The 25,303-nt window shown below is 46.3% G+C and overlaps 1 protein-coding gene across 1 annotated transcript in view; it reads right to left on the bottom strand.

The window, feature by feature from the left end:
- Positions 1-25,303, bottom strand: part of SLC67A1 (solute carrier family 67 member 1) — a 73,532-nt gene that overhangs the window by 36,386 nt on the left and 11,843 nt on the right. The window contains exons 6-7 of the mRNA XM_083488980.1: positions 2,132-2,247; positions 853-963 (exon numbers count right to left, since the gene is read on the bottom strand). Of these exons, the coding sequence (XP_083345106.1) occupies positions 853-963; positions 2,132-2,247 (227 nt within the window). The remainder of the gene's footprint in view (positions 1-852; positions 964-2,131; positions 2,248-25,303) is intronic.

Genomic DNA, 25,303 nt, shown 5'->3' on the forward strand with positions numbered 1-25,303 from the left:
CACTGGCAGAGCCAACCCAAGCAGCCCTGACCTCACCACTCCTACTAAGCAGCAAAAGGCTACTGATTTAGGTCCACCCCACGGAGCAAGTCACTTCTGAAGTGGCATGCAGCATCTCTAATAGTATAAGGGTATGCTTGTGTAATTAGAAGTTACAATAATGAGTTTTAAATATAGACACAAGCTGGACATTACGTTGATGGTGTGTTTAACTCCTGTGCTAAGGATTCCCCAGGTCCTTTTTTACACAAAAAGCTACACCTGTTGAAATTCCCTCTTCTGCACAAGTATTAAAGCAGTAAGAGCCCTGGCCTCATTTTAATTTGGCCACTTGCTAATGGCCTCAGGTGCTGAAGGCCAGCAGGACATGGCGTGGTAGGCCAGAGGCACTTACCTGACCTCCAAGCAGGTGAGTTACTGTTGTTTAAGTGGAGTGGGAAGATCAAGAGGGTGGCTAGGTCAGTGTGGTGTAAACGTACCAGCAGAGTCAATCCAGTGCTCCTGGCAGTGTGTTTGCACCACATCACCCTTATCTCTGCCCCACCACTCCATCTGTTACAGGTGGAGGCTAAAAAAACCAAACCCCCTAAATAATTTCTGCAGCAATGATTGTGGTGGTAGCCCAATGCACTCTTAGACTGACCACATGCTGTCTGCCATCAGGTATAAACCGACCTAGCTCATTAGTTATACTGGAGTATGCAACACTAAGCATTATATGATTTGCCACTAAAGGAATACATTTTTCTGCTGAGACAGAAACACAAAAGATGCCAATAATCCCTAAGCAACAATCATATCTGACTGGAGATCTTATATATATATATATTTAAAAAATCTCACAGCACTCACCTGAAGGAAATCCAGAAAGTACCTTGATTAAAAAAACATCCATTACTCCTGGAAGTTTCATTAGGCGAACAGTTTCTTTGAGACTAAATACACTAGTGGACTGGGACACACCTAGAAAAATTTAAAAAGTAGGTTAAAGTCTGGGAAACCAGGTGGGCACCAGAAAGCAAGGAAGTCATATGATATCTGAGCACAATGGTTTCTTTCTTTAGGAACACTTTCTATGCTCTTCTCTCTAGCATAGGTGCCCTTCCTATGGAACATGACTGCATTGAACATGCAATAGACATGCACTCCAGAATTTTATCTTTGACAGTAGTATCATCCTATGCACAACTTTTCAAAAGTAAGTCCCATTAAATTCATTGGTGCTAATCCCAAGAAATTCCAGTGTAAAGTATAGTAGTTATGTGCCTAGATTCTATAAGAACTTTTATCCATTACTTTCTTAAATCTGAAGCAAGCTGCAGACAAGGGCTTAATTTCTTGAATAGCTGTTATCGCTGATTATTGTTATTTGCGTTTATTAGTTGCTTTTTACAAAGGGAAACATACATTCAGGCCAAATATAAAAACCAGAATAAAATTAAAATGTGAAAGCCCATCTATAACATGATAAAAAAGAGATCTAATTCATCTCTAAAAAACAGTTAACCTTACGTTAACCTAAAGAATACATGTACTGTGAAATCTTGTATTCACTGCTGAGAATGCTGGTTAGTATTAATAAATGTTTCATTCGATGGAACCCCTGGTTCTTGTTATAATGGACCAACACAGAGGCCTGATATTGATTAACCTCACTTCTATGGAAGCCCCTAAGTTGTGGAATTCCTTCCCCACAGAGGTGTGCCTGGTACCTTTGTTATGGAGTTTCCATCGCACGCCGAAGACACACCTCTTTACTCTGCCCTTTGACTATACATATAGAGATGATATATATTTAGGACCCACCCTGTTCTTTTGATTGCATTTGCTTTACATTGATTTCAATATTGTATTTTTAAATGGCTATAACCTGCCTTGGAACCTGCCCTGGTAAAGGACGGGTAATAATAATAATAATAATAATAATACATCAGGGAGGGTGACCAATCTGTGGTCCTCCAGATGCTGTTGGACTTGGGGTCCCATTAACCCCAGCTGGTACAGCCAATGGCCAGGGATAATGGGAGATGGAAAAGTTGCTCATGTTCGGCTTACAAACCGAAATCCTTTTTAGCTTAGTCTTTAAAGCGTAATCGGTCGTCCCAAAAGGTCAGAAATGGTAAGCACTCACTCTGGTGTGCAGCATCTCCTTTCAACTGCGGCTTTGTCTGCGCAGGGAAAAAAACGAGGACTGTCAATGCACATGCGAGGCATCCTGTTAGTGCAACGTAGCAAGGAAAGTAGACGCTGTCGATGGAAAACAAACAAACAAAAATGGTAAAAGTAGCTATTATGAATGCCAAGCTATGGGGATAATATGGGGAAGGCCAAGCTATGGGGAAGCCATCCATTGCCTCAAAATCTTATATGTATAACATTCCTTTATTTAAATTTTACATAATATCCTCTTAATTTAGCAGCCTATATAGGCATTCAAATATAGATCCCTCCAGTCTTCCAAGCCCTGCCTTCCAAGATGAAGGGCACTTTGGGATCATCTCATCATCCCCTAGTATTTTACACGATTCACAAAGCAGACTGAATTCTCCCTGCACCCCACCTGGGGGTGGGAGGTTGGAGTGGGCAATGTTGTCCTTCCAGCTAGCCCTGCTTGCCTGTGCCAACCTGCCTGCAGCTGCCACTTTCACTCCACTGGTGTGGAGCTCCCTCTTGCAACCTGCAGCCACTCCCGGAAAGCATCAAAGTGGGGTTTTCTAGGGGCATGCAGCCAGTGGGGTTGAGCCAGCCTGGGATTCATTGGAGCCTCATCCAGCCCCGCTGGCATCATGTGATGATGTCCACCGGCAAGCAATCTGCCTGTTCCTGCCTCTTCCACCCTGGCTCCTGTGTTCAGCAGGGCTACAGATGCAGCGCTAGCCCTGCTACACTGCAGAGCCCCATCAGGCTGTGGGGCAGGGATGGGGAGTTAGGGTTGCTCCCTCAGGCTACAGCTCTTCACCTGTTTATCTGACAAAAGTCCCATTGAACTCTATGGGACATACTTCTGAGCGGATATGTACAGGGTTTCTCTGTAGGTGACCAATACTTGTAGCAAACACACACCTGACTTCCTCATAACAGACAGTGGCGTTGCCGATGAAAACTTCAGGAAAGAAGCAAACACACTTTTCATTTTATGTTATTCCAGTCAGCACAAAGCAAACTATGAAATGGCAAACAAGAATGATAAAGAGGAGGAAGGGAGTGGAGTCTACAGGGCTCGAAAGAGGCCCTGCTGCCGAAACTTAAACAAGAGGCCATGGGAAACCATGGTCTCCTTTGTGGTGGCCTCATGTCATGTATATCAAATCATCTTCTCTCCATTGAAAGATAATTGTGTTCTCTTCCATATTCACTGAGGTTTATTACTATTCTCCTTCAATGCAGATTAAAGCTGTACAAAACACAAAGGGCTGAGTAAGGCTGTGGGCACAATGACTGCCCACGTCTTACTGGCAATGTTTACGTTAGTGTAACTGTGCATGGCAAGTTAGGGAACATTTTTTTCAGTAGTGGGACGTGGTCCCTGGTTGGGGGGGTAATCTCTTGGGGGTCACATGCTGGCAGGGAGGCAGAGTCCATGGTGGGCAAGGCACTCTCTCTCTCTCTCATTTTGTTACCACCCTTTTCTCCGTCGGCCACCCAGTTTCCTCTCAATTACTCCTCTCCTTGCCATCCACATGAAATTGGGAGGGGCTGGTTCCCACCCCAGCTGCAAGGGAATTTGCCTTGGAGGTGAGAGGCAAAGTACGGCACATTATTCACATGTATTTGCATTGCTGTTCACCATATCATAGAATCATAGAATCATAGAATCATAGAGTTGGAAGAGACCACAAGGGCCATCGAGTCCAACCCCCTGTCAAGCAGGAAACAATATCCTTTAGGAGATTTTTAGGAGACTCAAGTGTTTTCTCAAAACAGATGGAGGAGCTGTTGAATAGCAGCAAGATGCATCATGGTGCCATTTATTGCTAAAACTCAAAAGCAAGAGTCAAGTTTCTCAGTATGTGCAACTGAAGAACTTCAAAGGGCAAAATATACATAAGCACTGCTGGAGATGGGAATTTGAACAGTCCACAGCAAATTTCTGATTATTTGAGAATAAGATCAGCCTCCTGAAAAACACCTCAAGCAAACAGAGACATTTCAACAAATTGCAATCTTCTTGGGTGGTGTCAGCCAAAGCAATTGTTATCTTAAACCACAAAATTAATCCATTTACTCAGTCACAACACTTTAAGACCTGAACAGATTTTTATCAGCTTCAGTAGCTGCTTCTGCTTGTAGGATCCAAAATTGCATGGGTGGGGTAGTCAACGACAATTCAAGCTTTTCATTTTCACATATATCGTATTTTTCGCTCTATAACACGCACCAGACCGTAACACGCACGTAGTTTTTAGAGGAGGAAAACAAGGAAAAAAATATTCTAAATGAAACAGTGGATGTATGATATTTGTGGTTCATGCTGTGGCCACAGACATGTGATCTGACAGTGAGTTTGGAGTAGCCCAATGCAAAAATCCTGAGGATCCATGTGGATCCATACTTTGTAACCACGTTTTTGCACCACTGCGACCCCAGGCAACAGTGGGTGCGTGATTTTTTTGGTGGAGGCTGTAGCCATGGACATGCTATGTGATCTGATGGTGAATTTGGGGTGACCCAGTGCAAAAATCCTGAGGATCCATGTGGATCCATGCTTTGTAACCATGTTTTAAGTGGGGAGGGAAGGAAAAGCACTCAAGGGACAAGGAGCATGCATGGGGTGTGTGGAGAAGGATGCTGCTAATAATGCTGTTTAGCGAGCTGAGTGGGGAGGAGAGAGGAACAGAGAGCCTGCTTGCTTTAAAGGAGCCAACTGGACAGGAGCCGCTTACACTCGTCTCCTCTCCTCTCCCGCTTTGCTCTCCTCTCCCGCTTTGCTCCTTTAAAGCAAGCAGGCTCTCCATCCCTCTCTCCTCCCCACTCAGCGGCTCTTCTCCCGCTTTGCTGTTTCAAAGCGAGCCACGGAGGAGGGAAGGAAGGGGAACCATGGATCCTCTGCTCACAACTGCAGCAGATCCCCACCACCACCCGTAGGCATTCGCTCCATAACACGCACAGACATTTCCCCTTACTTTCTAGGAGGAAAAAAGTGAGTGTTATGGTGCAAAAAATACGGGATATATATATATATATATATATATATATATATATATATATATGCAGGTTTTGGTGTCTTCGGGTGTCTTCCCGTGTAAGAGTTGGGGTGTCTAGGCGACGTTTCGACGAGGTCTCACTCGTCATCTTCAGGCTGGTGCTTTCGGCTTCTTGTTACTGGAACAGAGCAGGATCTCAGTGTTTGAGTTCCTATAAATACTGTTGAGGGGGTGTGGTGTATAGCCTCAAACGTATACACCACACCCCCTCAACAGTATTTATAGGAACTCAAACACTGAGATCCTGCTCTGTTCCAGTAACAAGAAGCCGAAAGCACCAGCCTGAAGATGACGAGTGAGACCTCGTCGAAACGTCGCCTAGACACCCCAACTCTTACACGGGAAGACACCCGAAGACACCAAAACCTGCATTCCTGTACCCGTGAAAATCTACGAAAGCAAATATATATATATATATATATAAAGGTACCCCTGCCCGTACGGGCCAGTCTTGCCAGACTCTAGGGTTGTGCGCGCATCTCACTCTATAGGCCGGGAGCCAGCAGTGTCCGCAGACACTTCCAGGTCACGTGGCCAGCGTGACAAGCTGCATCTGGCAAGCCAGCGCAGCACACTGAAACGCCGTTTACCTTCCCGCTGGTAAGTGGTCCCTATTTATCTACTTGCACCCGAAGGTGCTTTCGAACTGCTAGGTTGGCAGGCGCTGGGACCGAACGACGGGAGCGCACCCTGCTGCGGGGATTCGAACCGCCGACCATGCGATCGGCAAGTCCTAGGTGCTGAGGTAATAATTTCAGATTGCCAGCTCTATGAAATCCCAGCGATAAAATCCACCATCACTGAAAGGCTTTAAACTACCAAACTCTCAAGCAGGGATAGTGCGTCTCATTTTGCCGCTTCAAGCTAACCAGGAAGTGCCAGCTTGCCTTGCTGCCGCTCTCCCACCACCACATACTTGCTCCTGCTGCTGCCTGCTCAGCTGCCACTACACTCCTTGCTGCAACTGCCGATCGTGGAGAACCAGCATCACCATCAGTGCCTATTCCAAGCAAGATGATGCTGATTTGGTGTGAGGCACGGTCTTGCCAATATTGGTGGTGAAGCAAGCAGGGCACCCAAAGGCATGCTGCCTGAGGCAGCTGCCTCACCCTGCCTAATGGCTGGGCCGGACCGGCTTTCCTCTGAAGGATCACACATAGGCTGCAATGCTGACAAGGTCTTCCAGGCCAACCCAGATCTGAATGAGGGCCATTCTTCATTCCTTATCAAGCATAAGCAGATGGAACAAGGGGAACTACATGACACTGGAACCAGATAACCCTGGGGTGGGTGGTTCCTGGTTGGGTCAGGAATCAATCCCTCTTCACAGAATACTCTAGGAACTATAAGCATGCTTAACAGCTTCTAGAATTCTTTTGGAGGGAAGCCATGACTGTTTAACATGGTTTCATGGTGCTTTAAATATATGGTGTGAATGTGGCCTAGGACTGACTAAAATTCCCTATGGAACAGCAAAACAAAAACAAAAACTAGCCAAATTACATTATTGGGTTATTCCCTTTTTCTGAATTTCTTTTGGGTGTTTAGTAGGAGTTGGCTGGCGAGTTCCTGTCTGGACGGAAGCTTCTAACATCCATCCACTTGATAACAAAGACAAAAATGGTCTCATGTTGACACATATTTTGCTGTGTATATTCAGGGAAAGTTAATATTGATAGCTTTTCAGAGCTTCCCAAGTCACCTGGACCAGCTTTCATACCACTGGCAGATTCCATTCTCTGTCAGCTGTGCAGGGAAACCAACCATGATAACAGATTACGGTGTTTGCAGTCTTGTGATGATTTTTCTAGGGATTATGTAGGTAAAGATAGAAAAGCTTTAAGTGCAACAGAACTGCTTAGAGACATACCAGGGACTCGCCTTATTTCTGAAAACTTGGCACGCCACACAGCCTCATGGTCCTCTTCCCATATGTGTGTGCATGGCACACAGACTGTGGTCTATTCATGATGGTATTGGGACAGTCACATGCTATTCTGCTTTCAGTGCTGTTGGTTCCTGCAAAAGTATTGGGGCAGTCACACTGCTTCATTTCCAATCTCTGTATACAGTGGTACCTCGGGTTAAGTACTTAATTTGTTCCGGAGGTCCATTCTTAACCTGAAGCACTACTTTTGCTAATCGGGTCTCCTGCTGCCACTGCACCGCCGGAGCCCGATTTCTGTTCTCATCCTGAAGCAAAGTTCTTAACCTGAAGCACTATTTCTGGGTTAGCGGAGTCTGTAACCTGAAGCGTATTTAACCTGAGGTACCACTGTATATTGTACCTTCCTGTTGAAATCCTGTAACTTTTTATACCACAAATGTCCTGGGTTTGTGCCTTTTCTTGTCCCACTTCTGATGCGCTATAGCCCCTCTGGATGTCTGAGAGAGATTAAATATTTTGATTCTGGTGGTTTACTCTAGGCAAGAGGGTTTGCAGCTTGAGAGACAGTGATGCCTGTCTCTCTATGTCATAGTTCTCTCAACAACTACCGTATTTTTCGCCCCATAAGACGCACCGGCCCATAAGACGCACCTAGATTTTTGGGGGGGAAAAAAGGAAAAAAATTTTATTTCCCCCCCAGGTGCGCTGCGCTACACCAGGAGCTTGGGGCGTGCGGAGCTCAGCGCGCCCCAAGCTTCTGCGTGCAGGCAAGGTCTCCGCTAGCGTGGGAGAGCCGGGCGCCTCTCCCAGGGCTAGCGGACTCCTGCGCTAATCCAGAAGCTTGGGGCAAGCTGAGGTCAGCGCGCCCCAAGCTTCTGCGTGCCGGCAAGCAGTCCGCTAGCCCTGGGAGAGCCGCGGGGCTCTCCCAGGGCTAGCGGATCGCTGCGCTATACCAGGAGCTTGGGGCGTGCTGAGCTCAGTGCGCCCCAAGCTTCTAGGTGCGCGCAAGCAGTCCGCTGCCGCCCCAAGCCTGGCGCACCCGGTGGGACCTCCTGCCGGGTGCGCCAGGCTTGGGGCGGCAGCGGACTGCTAGCTTCTAGGTGCGCGCAAGCAGTCCGCTGCCGCCCCAAGCCTGGCGCACCCGGTGGGACCTCCTGCGGGTGCGCCAGGCTTGGGGCGGCAGCGGACTGCTAGCTTCTAGGTGCGCGCAAGCAGTCCGCTGCCGCCCCAAGCCTCGCGCACCCCCTGCCGGGTGCGCCAGGCTTGGGGCGGCAGCGGACTGCTTGCGCGCACCTAGAAGCTAGCAGTCCGCTGCCGCCCCAAGCCTGGCGCACCCGGTGGGACCTCCTGCGGGTGCGCCAGGCTTGGGGCGGCAGCGGACTGCTAGCTTCTAGGTGCGCGCAAGCAGTCCGCTGCCGCCCCAAGCCTCGCGACCCCCTGCCGGGTGCGCCAGGCTTGGGGCGGCAGCGGACTGCTTGCGCGCACCTAGAAGCTAGCAGTCCGCTGCCGCCCCAAGCCTGGCGCACCCGGCAGGAGGTCCCACCGGGTGCGCCAGGCTTGGGGCGGCAGCGGACTGCTAGCTTCTAGGTGCGCGCAAGCAGTCCGCTGCCGCCCCAAGCCTCGCGCACCCCTTGCCGGGTGCGCCAGGCTTGGGGCGGCAGCCGACTGCTTGCGCGCACCTAGAAGCTAGCAGTCCGCTGCCGCCCCAAGCCTGGCGCACCCGGTGGGACCTCCTGCCGGGTGCACCAGGCTTGGGGCGGCAGCGGACTGCTAGCTTCTAGGTGCGCGCAAGCAGTCCGCTGCCGCCCCAAGCCTCGCGCACCCCCTGCCGGGTGCACCAGGCTTGGGGCGGCAGCGGACTGCTTGCGCGCACCTAGAAGCTAGCAGTCCGCTGCCGCCCCAAGCCTGGCGCACCCGGTGGGACCTCCTGCCGGGTGCGCCAGGCTTGGGGCGGCAGCGGACTGCTAGCTTCTAGGTGCGCGCAAGCAGTCCGCTGCCGCCCCAAGCCTCGCGCACCCGGTGGGACCTCCTGCCGGGTGCGCCAGGCTTGGGGCGGCAGCGGACTGCTTGCGCGCACCTAGAAGCTAGAAGTCCGCTGCCGCCCCAAGCCTCGCGCACCCGGTGGGACCTCCTGCCCGGTGCGCGAGGCTTGCAGACACTCGCCCGAAGCAGGGGGAGCCCTCCCGAGGGCTCCCCGTGCTTCGGGCGACAGGCTGCCGCCCCAAGCCTCGCGCACCCGGTGGGACCTCCTGCCGAGGGCGCGAGGCTTGCAGGCATTCGCCCCATAAGACGCACCCCCGATTTCCTCTTCATTTTTGGAGAGGAAAAAGTGCGTCTTATGGGGCGAAAAATACGGTACAAGTTCCAGAGTTCCTTAGTTCCTGCTGGCTTTTTCTATGCAAAGGTGGAAGAAGGTATCAGGGTGTGGAGATCAACCGGGGGACCACCACCCTAATAAACAGGGACCTTGAGATCCCAGGGACAACATGGAGCAGTGTTTCTGTTGGGATATACAGGCCCCAGAAATATATGTTGACTAAGCGAGGGATGGCTTTAAGGGCCATGCATGTCTCCTCAGATGTAAGCCCTACAGAGCTCAAGGGGGTTTCCTCCCACGTAATTGTGTATAGCCTTGGTAGTGAGATGTTGTGGGCTACACCTCCCATAAACTCCAGCCACTTGTCAATAGGCAGGGATGGTGGGAGCTGCAGTTCAAAACATCTGGAGTATCCCTGGTGCATAGGAGTGCTGCCTAAGCTTGTCAAACTTCTAAAACTGCAGGAGGAGTCACCCCGTTTCTGCCTCTAACAACAGGCCTCATCCCACTTGAGTCTAGACCTGCAGCCTGCCTCCCCAATGGCCTGTTAATCTGCTGGAATGTTGTGTGTTTAGGGGCACTGTTTGCTTATGGCTAAATGTCTTCCTGTTTATGTATCCCTTGGGTGAAATCCTGCCTCACAATACAGACGGACATGTTTGAAGCTCTCTCCGAGGATAAACTGTGTTGTCTGAGTCACAAGCATTTATACGTAAAACTGGACATGGTGTGTAAAGGCTTCAACCAAGGAAAGGGTTGACTGGAATGGAAGTACCTTGAAGGAGGCACGTACAATTCAACAGTCTGCCATAAACATTTATACTGCAGAATTGGTTTTGCACTCTGCAGCCATTCATGGTTTATCACCTGTCAGGGACAGCACTATTTAATGTTTCCTTGGTGAATCTCAAACCAACCCAAACACAGAAATGGTAGCTGCATTTGTATAGTAATCACTGTAGAGAGATAAAAAGAAAACTGTCGCTGGATGGAGTGTGCTTCTTTTCCAGGCAATATCTAAGCCACATCTACAAACATTCTCAAATGTTTATGGATCTTAAACAGTACATCTTAAAATAGAAAACTGAGTTTTCTAGGAATTGCAGACTGGACAGCAATGCCGTCATTGAAGCATGACTAGCACCATCGTTTTGGGGTTTAGACACCAGTTGAAGATCCATATATTTGATTTGACAAAGGTGCACAGGAAATGGATATGTGTCTGGCTCGTATTGTTTTAAGTTGACATTAAACTGCTGGATTGAATGTTTGTGTTTTCAGTGTTTTGGTGACTGTGTGGCAAGCCATCCTCAGATCACAAATGATGAAAGGTGGTTCAGAACTTGAATAAATAAAATAAAATTTGAAAAACTATTAGATGAGTTTAGCTGCTTATTCTTGCTTCCTATTCTCAATGCAAATCAAACTGAATACTTCCCATATGTCCATGGAAGTTTTCCCCCCTTGCTGTCTTCCTGGCCCTTCCAACTCACTTTCTTCCAATCAGCTCCCCAAGTCACCATTGTCTTTTTCCTGCCTCTTTCAAATGCATCCATCACACATAAGAAGAGCCCTGCTGCATCAGGCAAAATGGGACCAATCTAGTCCAGCATCCTGTTCTCACAGCGGCCAGCCAGATGCCTATGGGAAGCCCTGAGTGCAACATCACTCTCTTCACCAGTGATTCCCAGCAGCTGGTGTTTGGAAACATACTGCACTGAGCAGTATGCATACTGATGTCACACTTCTCAATATACTTTTAGTCTTGGGTTCCCCATTTGCGTTTGATGGGATTATTATTATCCTATAGGAACATGATGACAGTAAGAGTCTATGCATGTGTTGAATGTGCCCATGACTGAATTATCAGTTAAATGAAAGCTGCACCAATTCTTAGATGAGAGGGATCTTGCCACCCTCACGAAAATCTCTGTAACTTTATGGACTGAGTATTCTACATTCTTTGCTTATTTCCATTTCCTTTCCTCTTCAATAAGGTCACAGCTGAGATCTAAGAACGTACAAACTGAATTTCAATGATTCATGCCTACTTCAAAACTAAGCAACATAAAGCCTTCATTCATGGCAAATTCAGCTACTTTCAAGTACCGCTTTTGACTATGTGTCTAACTACATGAGAGCTGTAGGTGCATGAGGCTCGAAGCTCAGTGTTGCTCCATCTAATCAAAAGAAACATAGATTGCTGAACAACATAGCAAGGAATCGTTGCATGTTTCACAAGCACAAAGATGTTACAAGACATCTTTTGTCAGCCAGCTACAAATCTCGGACTGGAGATCTCCTCTTGCACTGGTTATATTTCAAACACCACAGTCATATACCATGGACAGAACACACCAAAAGCAGAAATTCCTCAGCACCCTACAGGTATAGGTAGGCATAGCCAACGTTCTAGATTGGTCATCAGGAAGCTGTCCTATACCATGGCCACTGGCCTATCTGGCTCAATATTATCTGCCTGGAAGAAGCTCTCCAAGGTTTCAGACAGAGACCTTTCCCAGCCTTGCTTGGAGATGCCTGAGATTGAACAAGACTGACCTTTCGCATGCAAACCCTGCTACTGAGCAACATTTTCTGTTGTTGAAGTCCCATTCAGCAAGCATCACCCTATACAAAAGCCTAAAGAAACAGTCATATTGTCCAGTTGACATACAACAAAACCTTTCCCTTCCCATGCCTCCACTGTCTGCTAGAATTTTGCATGGGAGCCAAATCACAAGACTGGGTGGAATTGTCAGAATAGGTGTGGTGATGCTATCAATGCAACCCTGAGCTACAGCCAGATTTTTCTGTTGTTGCTACACCTTGCAGCAGGAAATCCTGCTTAGGGGGGTGTTCTGATTCAAGATACTAATGAATTAAGAGGCCAAGGCCTATGTGCTTTGGGACATTACATAAGTAAAAACAGCCTGCGTGAACTCAGGAAGGGCTGACTACGTCAAACTTAGCCAGCAATGAAGTAGCGAGCCCTTTTCCAGAGAGGAAACTAAGACAATGGGAAGCTGTCTAGCTAAATGCTCTCTTCAGTAAAATCAGCCCAAGCATAACACATCCCCTATTAAATGAATGAAATATTTTTGGCATGCTTTGGAGAACTATTTCCCAAGGCAATGGGGAGCAACATGACGTTGCCAGCCAATTTCACTGCGGGAACTGAGAGCAGCAATTTTCTAAAAAAACTCTGGTTTAATTACAGGAAGAGAAGCAGATCAGTTACGCTTGACCACAATGTGGGAGGATTTGCACATTTCATCCATAACAGCTCAGCATCATTAAATCTGGAGTGTCAATTACTTTCATATGCACTGAGCAGGAAAAATGCAGAGTTCAAACATATCTTTGCTAATGTAAACAAGGTTGCCTACTTTCTCCTGGCAGGTGGACCTTGGGACTCTTCTTTTTAAAAATGCAATAACACAATTTTATGTTGGCAGTATTTAATGGATTTTTCATCCAGCTGGCTGACAAACAGGCTTTGCTTCAAGTGTGTCACAGTCTTAAGATGGTGATTCAGGAAGTTCTTTGCAGCCCACTTAGGTTAAGTGCGTCCTCAAATGAGCTCTATTACCAATTCTCCTATGCAATCCTGGTCTAGTTGTGGACTTCAAAACACTTGAAAATGCAGAGAAGGCAACCCTTATTCCATGCCTTCACTACTCAGTACAGTAGTAAAAATTCATTCTTGGGGAATTTTGAGTTTGTAAAACACAACAGACTTTTTCTGGAAGAGTCATTTCAATTTTAATTAATTAATTAATTAATTAATTAATTATACCCCACCCATCTGGCTGGGTTTCCCCAGTCACTCTGGGCAGCTTCCAACAAAATATTAAAAATACATTAAAACATCAGTCATTAAAAACTTCCCTAAACAGGGCTGCCTTCAGATATCTTCTAAACGTCAAATAGTTGTTTATTTCTTTGACATCTGAGGGCATTCCACAGGGTGGGCGTCACTACCGAGAAGGCCCTCGGCGCTGGACTTCAGTGTCCAGGCTGAACGATGGGGGTGGAGACGCTCCTTCAGGTATACTGGACCAAGGCCATTTAGGGCTTTAAAGGACAGCATTAGATTGATCTAGATAATGTGGTTTCTGAGACAAAGTTCCTTGGCTCTAATGCCTCATAGCCATAGTATTATATTTATTGATGTTTGTAACATACCCTGAAGTTCACAGATGCTATAGAAATATAGCAGCTAAAGACATATCACACCTACCCAAATGATTCCCCCGCTCTGTTTGCAATCAGATGTTATCAGCTTCACAATAAGTGTACAGTCTGCACGGGGAGATAACATACAAAGAATCCTGCTGGATCAGATTGAAGGCCTGTCTCCTATCTCCCACAGTGGCCAAACTGATATCTTAGAGAGGAAACCTACAAACAGGACATTCCACACTGCAGTTTCTACAAATGAAGCATAATCAAGGATGTGGGAAGTATGAGAAATACCCTGTGAAAAGTTGGTGTGTTTTCTGAAAAGGACATCCCCAAAGTGCATGTGGGAAGCCAGCTATATGTACTAAACAGCTTGAGCTGGTCCTGTACTAGAACCTATCAGCCACATGGACCACATTGATCTAGAATGCTCAACCCTGTAGATCCAGAACCCTCTGAGTGAGTGACTCCATCAGAAGAAAGGGAACTTGAGATTCAGGATGTTAATTCACAGGCACCTTAGTCATTTGCATACTTAGTGGTGTGAAAAAGCAGTCAGAAACCAATCACAGCATGCAGAACTTTCACATCATCTGATGTGAACACAAATGCAACACTTTTCAGTGGAGACAGTTGCAGTCAGCTAAGAATAATCAAGTCCTTGCTTGTACTTCTTGTATGGTCCCTTGACATATCTTCATCCAAGGAAGTGATATTATTTGTTAAGCAGATATATTTCCTGAAACAGTAGTTCTTGAAGCTAGCAGTATGAATCACATCATTTAAACCGGGCAGAAGCTGAAGCCCTTAATTAAGGCTTGTAAGGTCTGCCTGAATGGACAGGCCCTTTTGTTACAGTCATTAGGAGGAATCTTCTGTTACTATTTTTACAACACCTCCAATTAGTTGCTTTCTCTGATGCTGCACATACTACAGTTGCCTTATGTCAAGGAAATCAAAGCAATACAAAACTTGTGTGCAGTTATCGTGTTACATCCGAGATGGGGAACTTCTGCCCTCCCAAATGTTTCTGGATCACAATATCCATCACCTCTGGCCATTGGCCATATTGGATGGGGCTGATGGGAGTTGAAGCCACAAACATCAGGAGGTTTACAATTTTCCTAGTTTTATATGGCTTACAAACTGCGTCCAAGGAGGCTTGCCCAGTTATCAGGCAGAAAAAGGGTGAGAAGCTCAACTCAATATGTAGGATTGCCGAAGGGACTGGTCATTGCTTTAAAGCATAGCTGTCAACTTTCCCTTTTTTTGTGGGAAATTCCCTTATTCCAGCGCCATTTCCCACTGCTTCCCGCTGCTATCCCAGATTGTTAGATATCCTGTAGACTGTCCCTGGGACAGGTGAGGCTGCTGATCCCTTATTTTCAAATCTGAAAGTTGACAGCTATGCTTTAAAGTCTGTCTCTGCTAGCTAGATGGGCACAAAGAGTGGTAAATCTAGTGGGAAAATTCTCTTCACTATTGGCAGGATGATACAGGCAATTTAAGCTGCAATCCTCACCACACTTACATGGGAATAAGCACCACTGAATTCAACAGGACTTACCGTAATCACAAGGTTAGAATTGCACTGTCAGGCCACATTCAAACTGTTTTGAATAACATAGTTTGAACACGGATTAAAAACCCAGCAGTGGAAATGCAGAGAGTGCACAACAAATGGGAGCGTGAACACAGCACAAGTTAGGTGTCATCCAGATGACCTTTTCTAATTGAGCATTCATCCTGATCCGCTCACACAAAGCTTAGAGGTTAGACTACACCTGGTCTTTACTGAGCACTCGATCTGATTCAGGTGTCTTCCCATTCATCATTCACTCATCCCATGCTTTTCAGCACATTCCCCCTGTCACTTTCCTAACAGCAAAAAGTCTGGTTTGTTTAATATAATGCATTTGTTGCTCCAGGGCTATAGAGCACTTAGATTCACTTTATTTGGGCAAACATAAATTTCTGGTACATTCCTGAACCCCATGTGCAAAATAGTGACATTCTGGAGGCACCCTAGAGCAAACCAGCACTAATTTTGTGGCTCTTTTGGTTTCCACAGGGTAGCAAAGTAGGTCACCTTCTTCTGGGGGCCATCCACTCTCTCGGGATTATAAAGAAAGGAACAAATTGTCTCTGTGACAGGGAATGGTTTCAAGCAGTCATTACTGACATACGATCCCCTATCCCACTAAAAATTCCTGTCATTGTTGGGTCTTGGTGGGGAGGGGGGCCTATCAGTGACAGATTCCTCTCCAAACAAATCAGGCCAGGGCTGAATAAAGCAAGCCTGGACATGTCCAGCTTCCTTTTTGCAGTCAGCCTAAATTGCACAGCAACAGGACAATCACATCCTCATTCCTCTCCATCTGAGATAAAGTTCAGAGTCAATGAAAGCCTTATGCCACACGGCAATTACATTTGAAATGGTTCCAAATGATAAAGTGGGGAAGAAATGTGAATGAGGCCCACAGCTATTCATTACTCATGTCATGTATTTATTTGATAAAAGGTGTCCTTAATTATGAGGTATATCTCCCCACAGCTCTCCATTAGTTTAACAATACTGGCTGCATATTATGCACTATGCATTTAAATTATATCCCCCCCCTCAAAGAATCCTGGGAAATGTAGTTTAACTCTCAGAGTAACAAATCCCAGGGCACTTAACAAATTACCAATTCCCAGGATTCTTGGGTAGGGGGCTGTTATTTAAATATGATTTAAATGTACAGTGTGTACACAGCCTATAGCTTCTTCTAAAAGTCATATTATCAGGGCACCTTTTCAGCTTTCAGTGTCAGCAAGGAAAGATTCTAGAAATCTTTAAACGTCTTTTCTTGGATATAAAAACTCACTGTCCCTGTGGTCACCTAAAGGCCTTCCTCTCCTGAAAGGTCTGGTATTAACGAATAATTCAACCCACAGGGAGTCAACCCACTCCTAAGAAAAGTGCTGGCAATGTCCTTGATTCAAATAAAGTTCAACGTAACAAACCCCCTCTCATCCTTTTCGTATTACAACAGGGTCTGCATCTTCTGTTTAGAACAGGGTCTCAGGAGAAAGACCTGCTGTTTCTAATGCCATTCGGATACTTCAACTGGTACAATGTTTACCATGGTGGTAAGACTTTTTTTATGATAAGCAACACATTTTTACAAGAGGTCTTCTTCATATGTTTTATTCTTCTGAAGCCACATCCACACTATACATTTAAAGCACTCTTACACCACTTTAACAGTCACGACTTCCCACAAAGAATCCTGGGAACTTTAGTTTGTTATGGGTGCTGGGGAATTGTAACGCTGTAAGGGGTTTCCTAACTCTCAGCACCTTTAACAAAAGCATGGTGTGGCTGTGTGATTCAAGTCCTAGTCCTATACAAAGGGGAAGCTTACTTGCCCTTCCTCTTCCCCACTTAGCTCATCAGCCACGAAATGTAGCTCCTGCATCACAGTAGACCCCAGGAATGAAATAAACCACATCATTTCCTGCTCTGGAATGAACCCATGAACTCTGACGTGAAATTTCCGGGGAAACGGGACAGCTGTCCTTGCCTGTGGCCAACGGAATAACAGTTTGGCAGTTGCCGGAACATATTGTCTGGATGAAACATTTGCCTTGTGTTATTTGGGGCTTTGTTTTGCTTTCGCAATGCTGTAGAAATCCTCTTGTTCATTGGCAGCTAGGCCATGTCCGTGTAGATCAAAGAGCTGCTAGTCATGAACATCGGAGAGAGAATATTCCGGAACGAGTCAGGGATGTGAAAGGCTTTTCTTCTGTGCCCTTCCATGGGGGCTGGCATTTGCATCACTGAGCGGTGACATAAGGAACAGGGCAAACAAAAAAACCTTTATATTCCTAAATCTCTCAAGGCTGGTTCTTTTGCATATCTCTAAGAGTCAGCTGCTGGAGGAGGAAGTCAAAATGCCATTTATTAGCTTTTGCTTTTAAAAATACCAACAGCTAAGGCACATCAAAGCCTGATGCAACATCAAGGTAGCAGTTAATTTACAGGGATTTTAGCTTCATTTTGAGCAGGTCTAACAGCATTGGACCTAAATGCATTGGAGTGGTAAACAAAACCCAGACTCCATCTTCTGTTCCATTAAACTGGCCATCCTACCTCAGGGCAAAGGGCTGATCACAGCCTGTCCAATTCTATGCATGTTTACTAGAAGTAAATCCCACTGTACTCCGTGGGGCTCACCCTCAGGTAATAGTGAATAAGACTGCAGTCTAAAATAATCCAACAGAAGCAGCTCAAATATTCTGCCAAAGACAACTAGGTTGGCAACTGAATCTTAGGTCTCATCCACACCACACATTTGAAACACATTTACATCACTTTAACAGTCATGGCTTCTTCTAAAGTATTCCGACAATGGTAGTTCACCCCTCACAGAACTACAATTCCCCGCACCCTTAACCCAATGCAGTTCCTTGGATTCTTGGGGGGAAGTGAAGTGCTTTAAATGTACGGTGTGGATGGGACCTCACTTCCACAGTGATTTGGGGACAATATCCTCCACAATGCCTAAAGGAATCAGGCTATCTTATGAGGGGGAGACTACCTTAGGAGACTCAAGGGATATCTGCCACCCTGAGTATTTGCTGTGTGAGGCAGTTGCCTCAATCAGCTTAATGAAACGGCTGGCCCTGACTATAACTTCCATCAGTCCCCATCCAGCATAGCCAATTGTTGAGGATGATGGGAGTTGTCCACAAAATCGGGAACACACCATGTTGATTACCCCCAGCCATAAGAAGATCATACTATATCTGAGAAGAAAATTATCTGGTTACTTCTGATGACTAGGAATGAGCAGAGGTATGAAAGAGGAAAGAGCAAGTTGGTTTCCCAAGCCTCCCTTTGGTTCAATTTTCCTACTATAATAACAACAACAATAATTTATTATTTATACCTCGCCCATCTGGCTGGGTTTCCCAAGGGTTGAACCCAAGGCAGAGTTTGATTTGCCATGTGGAAATGATACCTCACACCACCTTTTCCTACCCTGTTGCTGCAACACCTCATTGCCCAGGTAAAAGCAAGTTTGGACATGATTCGCGTTTCTCCCTGGTGAGCATGGAGACAGCCATTCATAAACCAGGCTGGGTCTCAGCTGTAAAGGAAATATTCAGAATGTGGATGCTTCACATACCTTGGCATACTCACACTCAAAAGCTGGCATGGTAATTGATGGGAATTTTACAAAAGAGAATTGTGGTGAAACTGACACCCGCATTTAGCCACGGCAACAGTGTACATTTGATATTTGGACCACAGAGATCTGATTGTGTTTTTTTTTAAATGTTGTGGTTTTAACATGGCAAGAGGAGTTGCTGAGGGGCAGAGTGTCAGAAACCATTGGATTGGGGTGGAACGAGACAGGGTTTGTTGGGTAGGATTTGTAAACAAATAAAAACTGATGGGGTTTTTAAAAAAAGAAGCAACAGCATGAACTGATTTATTATTTAAGAGGGGAAAAACAGAAGAAAGCTCGAGACTCAGTTTAACTTTGTAAAGAATGTAGACAAGACAGTAAAACATAGCAGTGAAACATAATAAGCACACAATAAATGCCATTCTCTACCTAAAGAAGTAAAGGAAGTAGGAAATTATTATAAACCCTGCTATGCCCTGAGAAACAAAAGCCTTCAGAGACTCTAAGGCAGGGGTTGCCTACATGGGCATCTCACTCAAGTAAATATGGATAGATAGGACTGCAGTCTGAGTGTTTTATATAGGAACATTGAATGACAATTACAGTATACCTGAAAAATATATTTTGAAGGAAAGTTAAAATTCAGAAATACTATGTTATAACATCCTGCTTTGCACAGGAGGTTATTGCTTAGAGCAGGTATGGAGAACTTGCAACCTTCCAGATGCGGTTGGACTCCTACTCCCATCAGCCCAGCCCATGGGATGATGGGATTTGGAGTCCAACCACATCCAGAGGGCCACAGGCTCCCCACCCCTCGCTCAGAGGATGGCAGACAGAATCCTAAATATTTAGCTTGAGCACTGATCAGGACTTAGGGAAGAAGAATAAGATGTGCCGGCAGATTTATGATGCACGGTCTTTTATTCACCAGATACGTCTGGTGAAGTGGACTTTAATCTGTTATGTCAGGGGTAGGCAGCCTAAGGCCCGGGGGCCGGACGCGGCCCAATCGCCTTCTCAATCTGGCCCATGGACAGTCCAGGAATCATTGTGTTTTTACATGAGTAGAATGTGTCTTTTTATTTAAAATGCATCTCTGGGTTATTTGTGGGGCATAGGAATTCGTTCACCCCCCCCCCATATAGTCCAGCCCACCACAAAGTCTGAGAGATGGTGGACTGGTCCACGGCTGGAAAAGGTTGCTGACCCCTGTGTTAAGTCTTTCAGGGGCCACCAGATCCTTTGTTACTTTTCTTTTCAACTCAGCTACTCCCCAGGATGTTCTTACCTGGGTAAAGGAGAAAGCAGTGTGCCCTTGTGCGACAGCACATTCCTCCAGGGAAATTGCCGGGTGAGGTATGTGTGCTCTGTCAGAACCTAAACAAATAGCTCTCTCTTTGCAATGAGAGGTGGGACCAGGGAACGGAATGTTTTGCTGAAACTGAGAAAAGCATCCAGGACCTGTGGTTTCAAGTGCTCTGACCCTACTAAATCCCAGAGAGCAAGTCAAACAGAAAAATGCAAATCCATTCCTTTTACAGATCCGGTTCAAGGCAGCCCTTAGGGCAGGTGATGGAAACTTCTGACCCTACTGATGTTGCTACAGTTCTCATCAGAATAATAATACAATTTATTACTTATACCCTGCCCATCGGACTGGGTTGCCCCAGCCACTCTGAGCAGCCAATGGCCAGGGGTGATGGGAGTGGTAGTTCAACAATATCTGGAGGACAAAAGGCTCCCCACATGCAGGCTGCTTCTTTCTTCTTCTACATTTGGCCAATCTCAGTGTCATAAGTTTGAATCCCAGGTTGGGTGAAAGATTTCTGCATTGCGGGGGGGCTGGACTAGATGACCCTCATGGTCCCTTCCCACTCTACAATTCTATAATTATTCTATCAGTTGTTATTGGTGGGGTTTATGGTTTGACGGTTTTCTTATCAGATAGTTGTATTAAGTATTTTGGTTTGATTTGATTGTAACCTGCTCTGTGGTTGCTTTAGTAATGAAGAGTAGGCTAGTAATGTTGCACTCAGGTTCTGCTTGTGGGCTGCCCAGAGGCATCTGCTTGGCCACTGTGAGAACAGAGTGCTGGATTAAATGGGCCTGATCCACCAGGTACTCTCTGTCTCTGTCTCTATGATGTTGAGTTTGGGGAGGGACGTGCTCACCATAATCTCTAGGGTCAGTAAAGAGATAAAATTTGAGCACACTCATAAATTCATGAAACAAGCAAAGTTTGGTCCATTAACAACTAGGCCAAGGGCTCTTCCATTCCACTGAAGATCTCAAGCCCAGGCAGCTTCACATGGCTAGCTGGGGATAAGCCAAGCTGTTAATATGACAAAAGAGGTTGATGGCCCATCTAAGAGGAATCCTTGGGCCTGGGATGACACAAGGTTCCCAAAGGTGGTGGGGTGTGTCAGAGAGGTGACAGGGAAAGAGTGTCTTTAGCAAGGTGTGCAGAGAACAAGGGGGAGAAAAAAAGACAAGAGATCCATCTTTGAACAGGCTGGATGAAGGGAAGCTGGGACAGATGCCCTCAAGTACAGGGCTGAATTGCTGCTGTGAACAAGCCACTCTTGAGATGACCATGCTGTAAGATCTGGACTCCCTCCTTCTAAATTCAGATGTAAATATGTGAATAAATCATATTTCTTAAAGCTATGACAGCCCCTGCCATGTCTTCAATTCGCCAAAGGAACACAGACCCTGGGTGAGCACTTGGAACCCTGAAATCTTGCCACAACTCGGCAGAGATTGGGGGTAGAACACAACTACACACACACACAGAGAGAGAGAGAGAGAGAGAGAGAGAGAGAGAGAGAGAGAGAAACACGTACCAGGGAGCAGGTAGGCCTTCTGGGATAAATGATCCGGAGAAGGGTGTAATCTTCAGCAGGCAAAAGTCATTTACCAAAATTCCACTACAGTTTAAGAACAGTCTGGCCCCATCCCATGGGAACCAGAGTTTCCAAAATGCCTTGTCATCAAGAACAAAGGATTTTTTTGTGTCCTGGGTCACCCATGCAAACTGCTTGGCTAATCAGCATAACCATTCTAGGCTGAGAAATACCAGCATTTCTACAGTAACACAGAGAAAGAGAGATTTCTCAAGCCAGAATGGGTAAATTGTCTAGAAGCAGAGCAGAGAGCTCTAGCCTTTTGCCCTGTTCCAGCCGTGGTCCAAGCTTAACCCCTTTAAACACCCACAGATTTTCCATTCCACCAATGTGATGGAGAAAGAAGGAATTTCGTGATAATTCTCCGGAGCCAATACTGCTATAAGCAATAAACATGGAGAAAGAACGGCCTTTTGTAAGCAAGTAAGAATGGCACCCCATTTCATCTAATTAATAACCAGTATCACACTGCACTGGTAGGGTGGAAAAGCTCTTAAACCTATTGTCCGAGCCAGTATGGTGGTACAGAACATCCCAGCTGCTCAGGGATCAAAGCTGCCAGCAGTAGAAGCCTCCAAGTCTAGCAGCCATCCGTACCTAGATAGTTGTCAGTTTGGCTGGGATTCAAACCTCTTATGGGTACCATGGAAGAAGCACCTGTGTGGGGAAGGCTAAGGACACTTTACTTTGTCATTTGTTGCCCACCTATTAATCTTCACAGGGACGCGGGTGGCGCTGTGGGTTAAACCACAGAGCCTAGGGCTTGCCGATCAGAAGGCTGGCGGTTCGAATCCCTGCGACAGGGTGAGCTCCCGTTGCTCGGTCCCTGCTCCTGCCAACCTAGCAGTTCGAAAGCATGCCAAAGTACAAGTAGATAAATAGGTACCACTCCAGCGGGAAGGTAAACGGCGTTTGCGTGCGCTGCTCTAGTTTGCCAGAAGCAGCTTAGTCATGCTGGCCACATGGCTTTATGCCGGCTCCCTCGGCCAATAAAGTGAGATGAGCGCCGCAACCCCAGAGTCGGTCATGACTGGACCTAATGGTCAGGAGTCCCTTTACCTTTTTATTAATCTTCACACATCTCCCATAAATACATGCTTGATGTTACATGGGTGAGGCAGAGGAGGAATGAATGAGAGTGCAGAAGTGGGTGATGAGGATGTGCCCAGAGGTTTGGGAGGTGATGATCTAGATGTTAGGGAAGAGAAGAGGTCTGCCTCAGTAATATTGGATACCCTGACCGCCATGGGAACGCTGCCTGACTTGCCTCCACCGCCTGAGGCACCTGAGGCTAAAATGAACAGTGAGCTAGCTGTGTCAACTTCTCCTCCATTGCCAAGGATGCTGTGCTGGCATCAGCAGACCTTGCAGACCCAGTCTACTTGTAGGACTGCCTACTTGGTTGCCCAGTCCTGTGACTTGGGGAAACAACCACACAAATTACTGTGCCTGCCCCATCCTTCAAAAAGGAGGTGCATCAAGTGTTGGGACAATGACTTAGCTTCTGCCTAGCTATGCATCTTAGACCTCTGCTGTCACTTCTGAACCATGTAACCTGTAGCCTGATCTAAGTTTGGGCACTGTGTGTGGGTTGGGGGAAGCAAGAAGGACTTCTCTTAAGACAAAAGTGAGTGCACCACTCTCAGGTGCTTGGCAGCCAGCCTCCCTCGCTAGCCTGCTTCATAGCATTTAGAATTTAGTGCAAGTGCCATAAACGTCAGCCACAAAATGGCTGCCATAGGGTGAGTGGCAGGGTGCAAAATGAATATGGGAGTGGCGCAACACAAAATGGCTGCCACATCTAAGAGAGCAGAAAAAGCAACAAAATGGTGTGCGCATGCCACCCACCCTGGGGTGCAGCGTGGATTTCTGAGGGGATATTTACTGAGATGTTTTGCAGGTGCCATAGTACTGGTAAGTGAAGTGGCACGAGAAACGTTAAATGGGAAGAGAAACACCCACACGCCACCCACAAGCACCTTGCCACAACGAAGTGAGTTCAACTCTCCATTCACCAATATTCTAAAGGGATTTGAGAGAGTCCTCAGAAAGAGGCAGAGAAATGGAAGCTTATTTCACAGGCGGAAATATGCTTCAAGAAAATAGAGGACAGGTTTTGCCAGTGCAGACTGTCCTAAAACTCACTACCTCTTAAGGACCAAGGACATAGGTCCAAGAGCCAAACAAAAAAATTATCCTCTTCTGCATTTAAAGCACAAGTATGTCAATGCCACACACACTTGAATAATAGTGACAAGAAAACGCAAAGTGGGCAGAAAACCCGAGGGACATTCTTTCCCTATGGCATCACAGCAAACAAACAGAAAAACCATTCCAGGACAGTAAAGCATGAATGCATAACAGAAAGCTGGTGGGACTTTATAGGAAATTATGCAACAATTAACACAAATGGGCCATTTTTAAAACAAAACTTTGGAATGTGTTAAGAGGAGGGCACGAAGTTTGGCCAATCCCGTGGTTTCGTTCGCAGGAACTCCAGTCTCCTCCGCTAGAGCCCTGCCAACAGCAAGGCCATCCCCATTTGCGTGTGTGGATGGATCTGCTCCCCCCCACAACAACAAAATGGGACAGTCTGCACATTAAATAACTCCGCATGCACATTGGAGCACTCAGAGAGCTTGTTCAGAAGACATTGCAGACCTGCCCTTAAGATAAGAAATGCAGGACTTCAAATGTAGCTAGCTACCTTTGGCGAAGCAAGGCTGCAATCCTATGCATTCTTCCTGGGAGGAAGCCCCATTCAATACAATGTGATTTATACCTGGCTGAGCATGTAGAGGACTGCAGTGTAACAGAACACTGTCACAGGAGAGGGTAGTCTAGGAAGAACATTTATTCGCAAGCTCCCATTTTTAAAGGCCACAAACGCCATTCATAAAGTCCTTCTCAAGGCAATTTGCTTTTATGCAGTCAGTGGCTGAGGCCACATTCACACCATATATTCAAAGCACTGTGATCCCACTTTAACTTCCCCCAAAGAGTCCTGGGAACTGTAGTTTGCTCAGGGTGCTGAGAGGTGTTAGGAGTTCCCCTCGCAGAGCTGCAATTCCCAGAGTTCCCTGTGAAGAGGGAATGATAGGAAACCTGGAAAGAGTGGTTTAGCTAACATCTCTCAGCACCCTTAAACAACTACAGCTCCCAAGATTCTTTGGGAGAAGCCATGGCTGTTAAATTAGGGCTGCCATACGTCCAGATTTTCCCAGACATTACTGAGATTTCAAAGGTGTCATTTATCTCGGGGGGGGGGGGATTTTTGAAGGGTGGTGCTTTGTCCTGGGTATTAGGCAATCAAAAAATTGTGGGGTTTGTCTAAAAAGAAGCTTTCGGGGTGTCCTGCTTTTTACTTTTTGAAATATGGCAACCTTAGTTAAATGTATGGTCTGAATGTGCCCCAATTGTGTTTCTGCATTTTTTCTTATTGTGTTGCTTTGCTTTGTTTTGTCTTACTTGTGGTTGTATGTCATCTATTCGCTGCAGAAAGGACACTTAATATATTTTTGGGGAGTGAGAAGCATCTCCCACTCTGATTCTGCCCATCTTTCTCTCTTCTTTTCAACCCAGTTCTTTTTTCTAAAAAAAAATGTTTAGCGGTACTCTCATTTTGACTC

This window comes from Podarcis liolepis (genome assembly GCF_965112155.1).
Source record: "Podarcis liolepis genome assembly, chromosome: 1".
NCBI classification, from domain to species: Eukaryota; Metazoa; Chordata; class Lepidosauria; order Squamata; family Lacertidae; genus Podarcis; species Podarcis liolepis.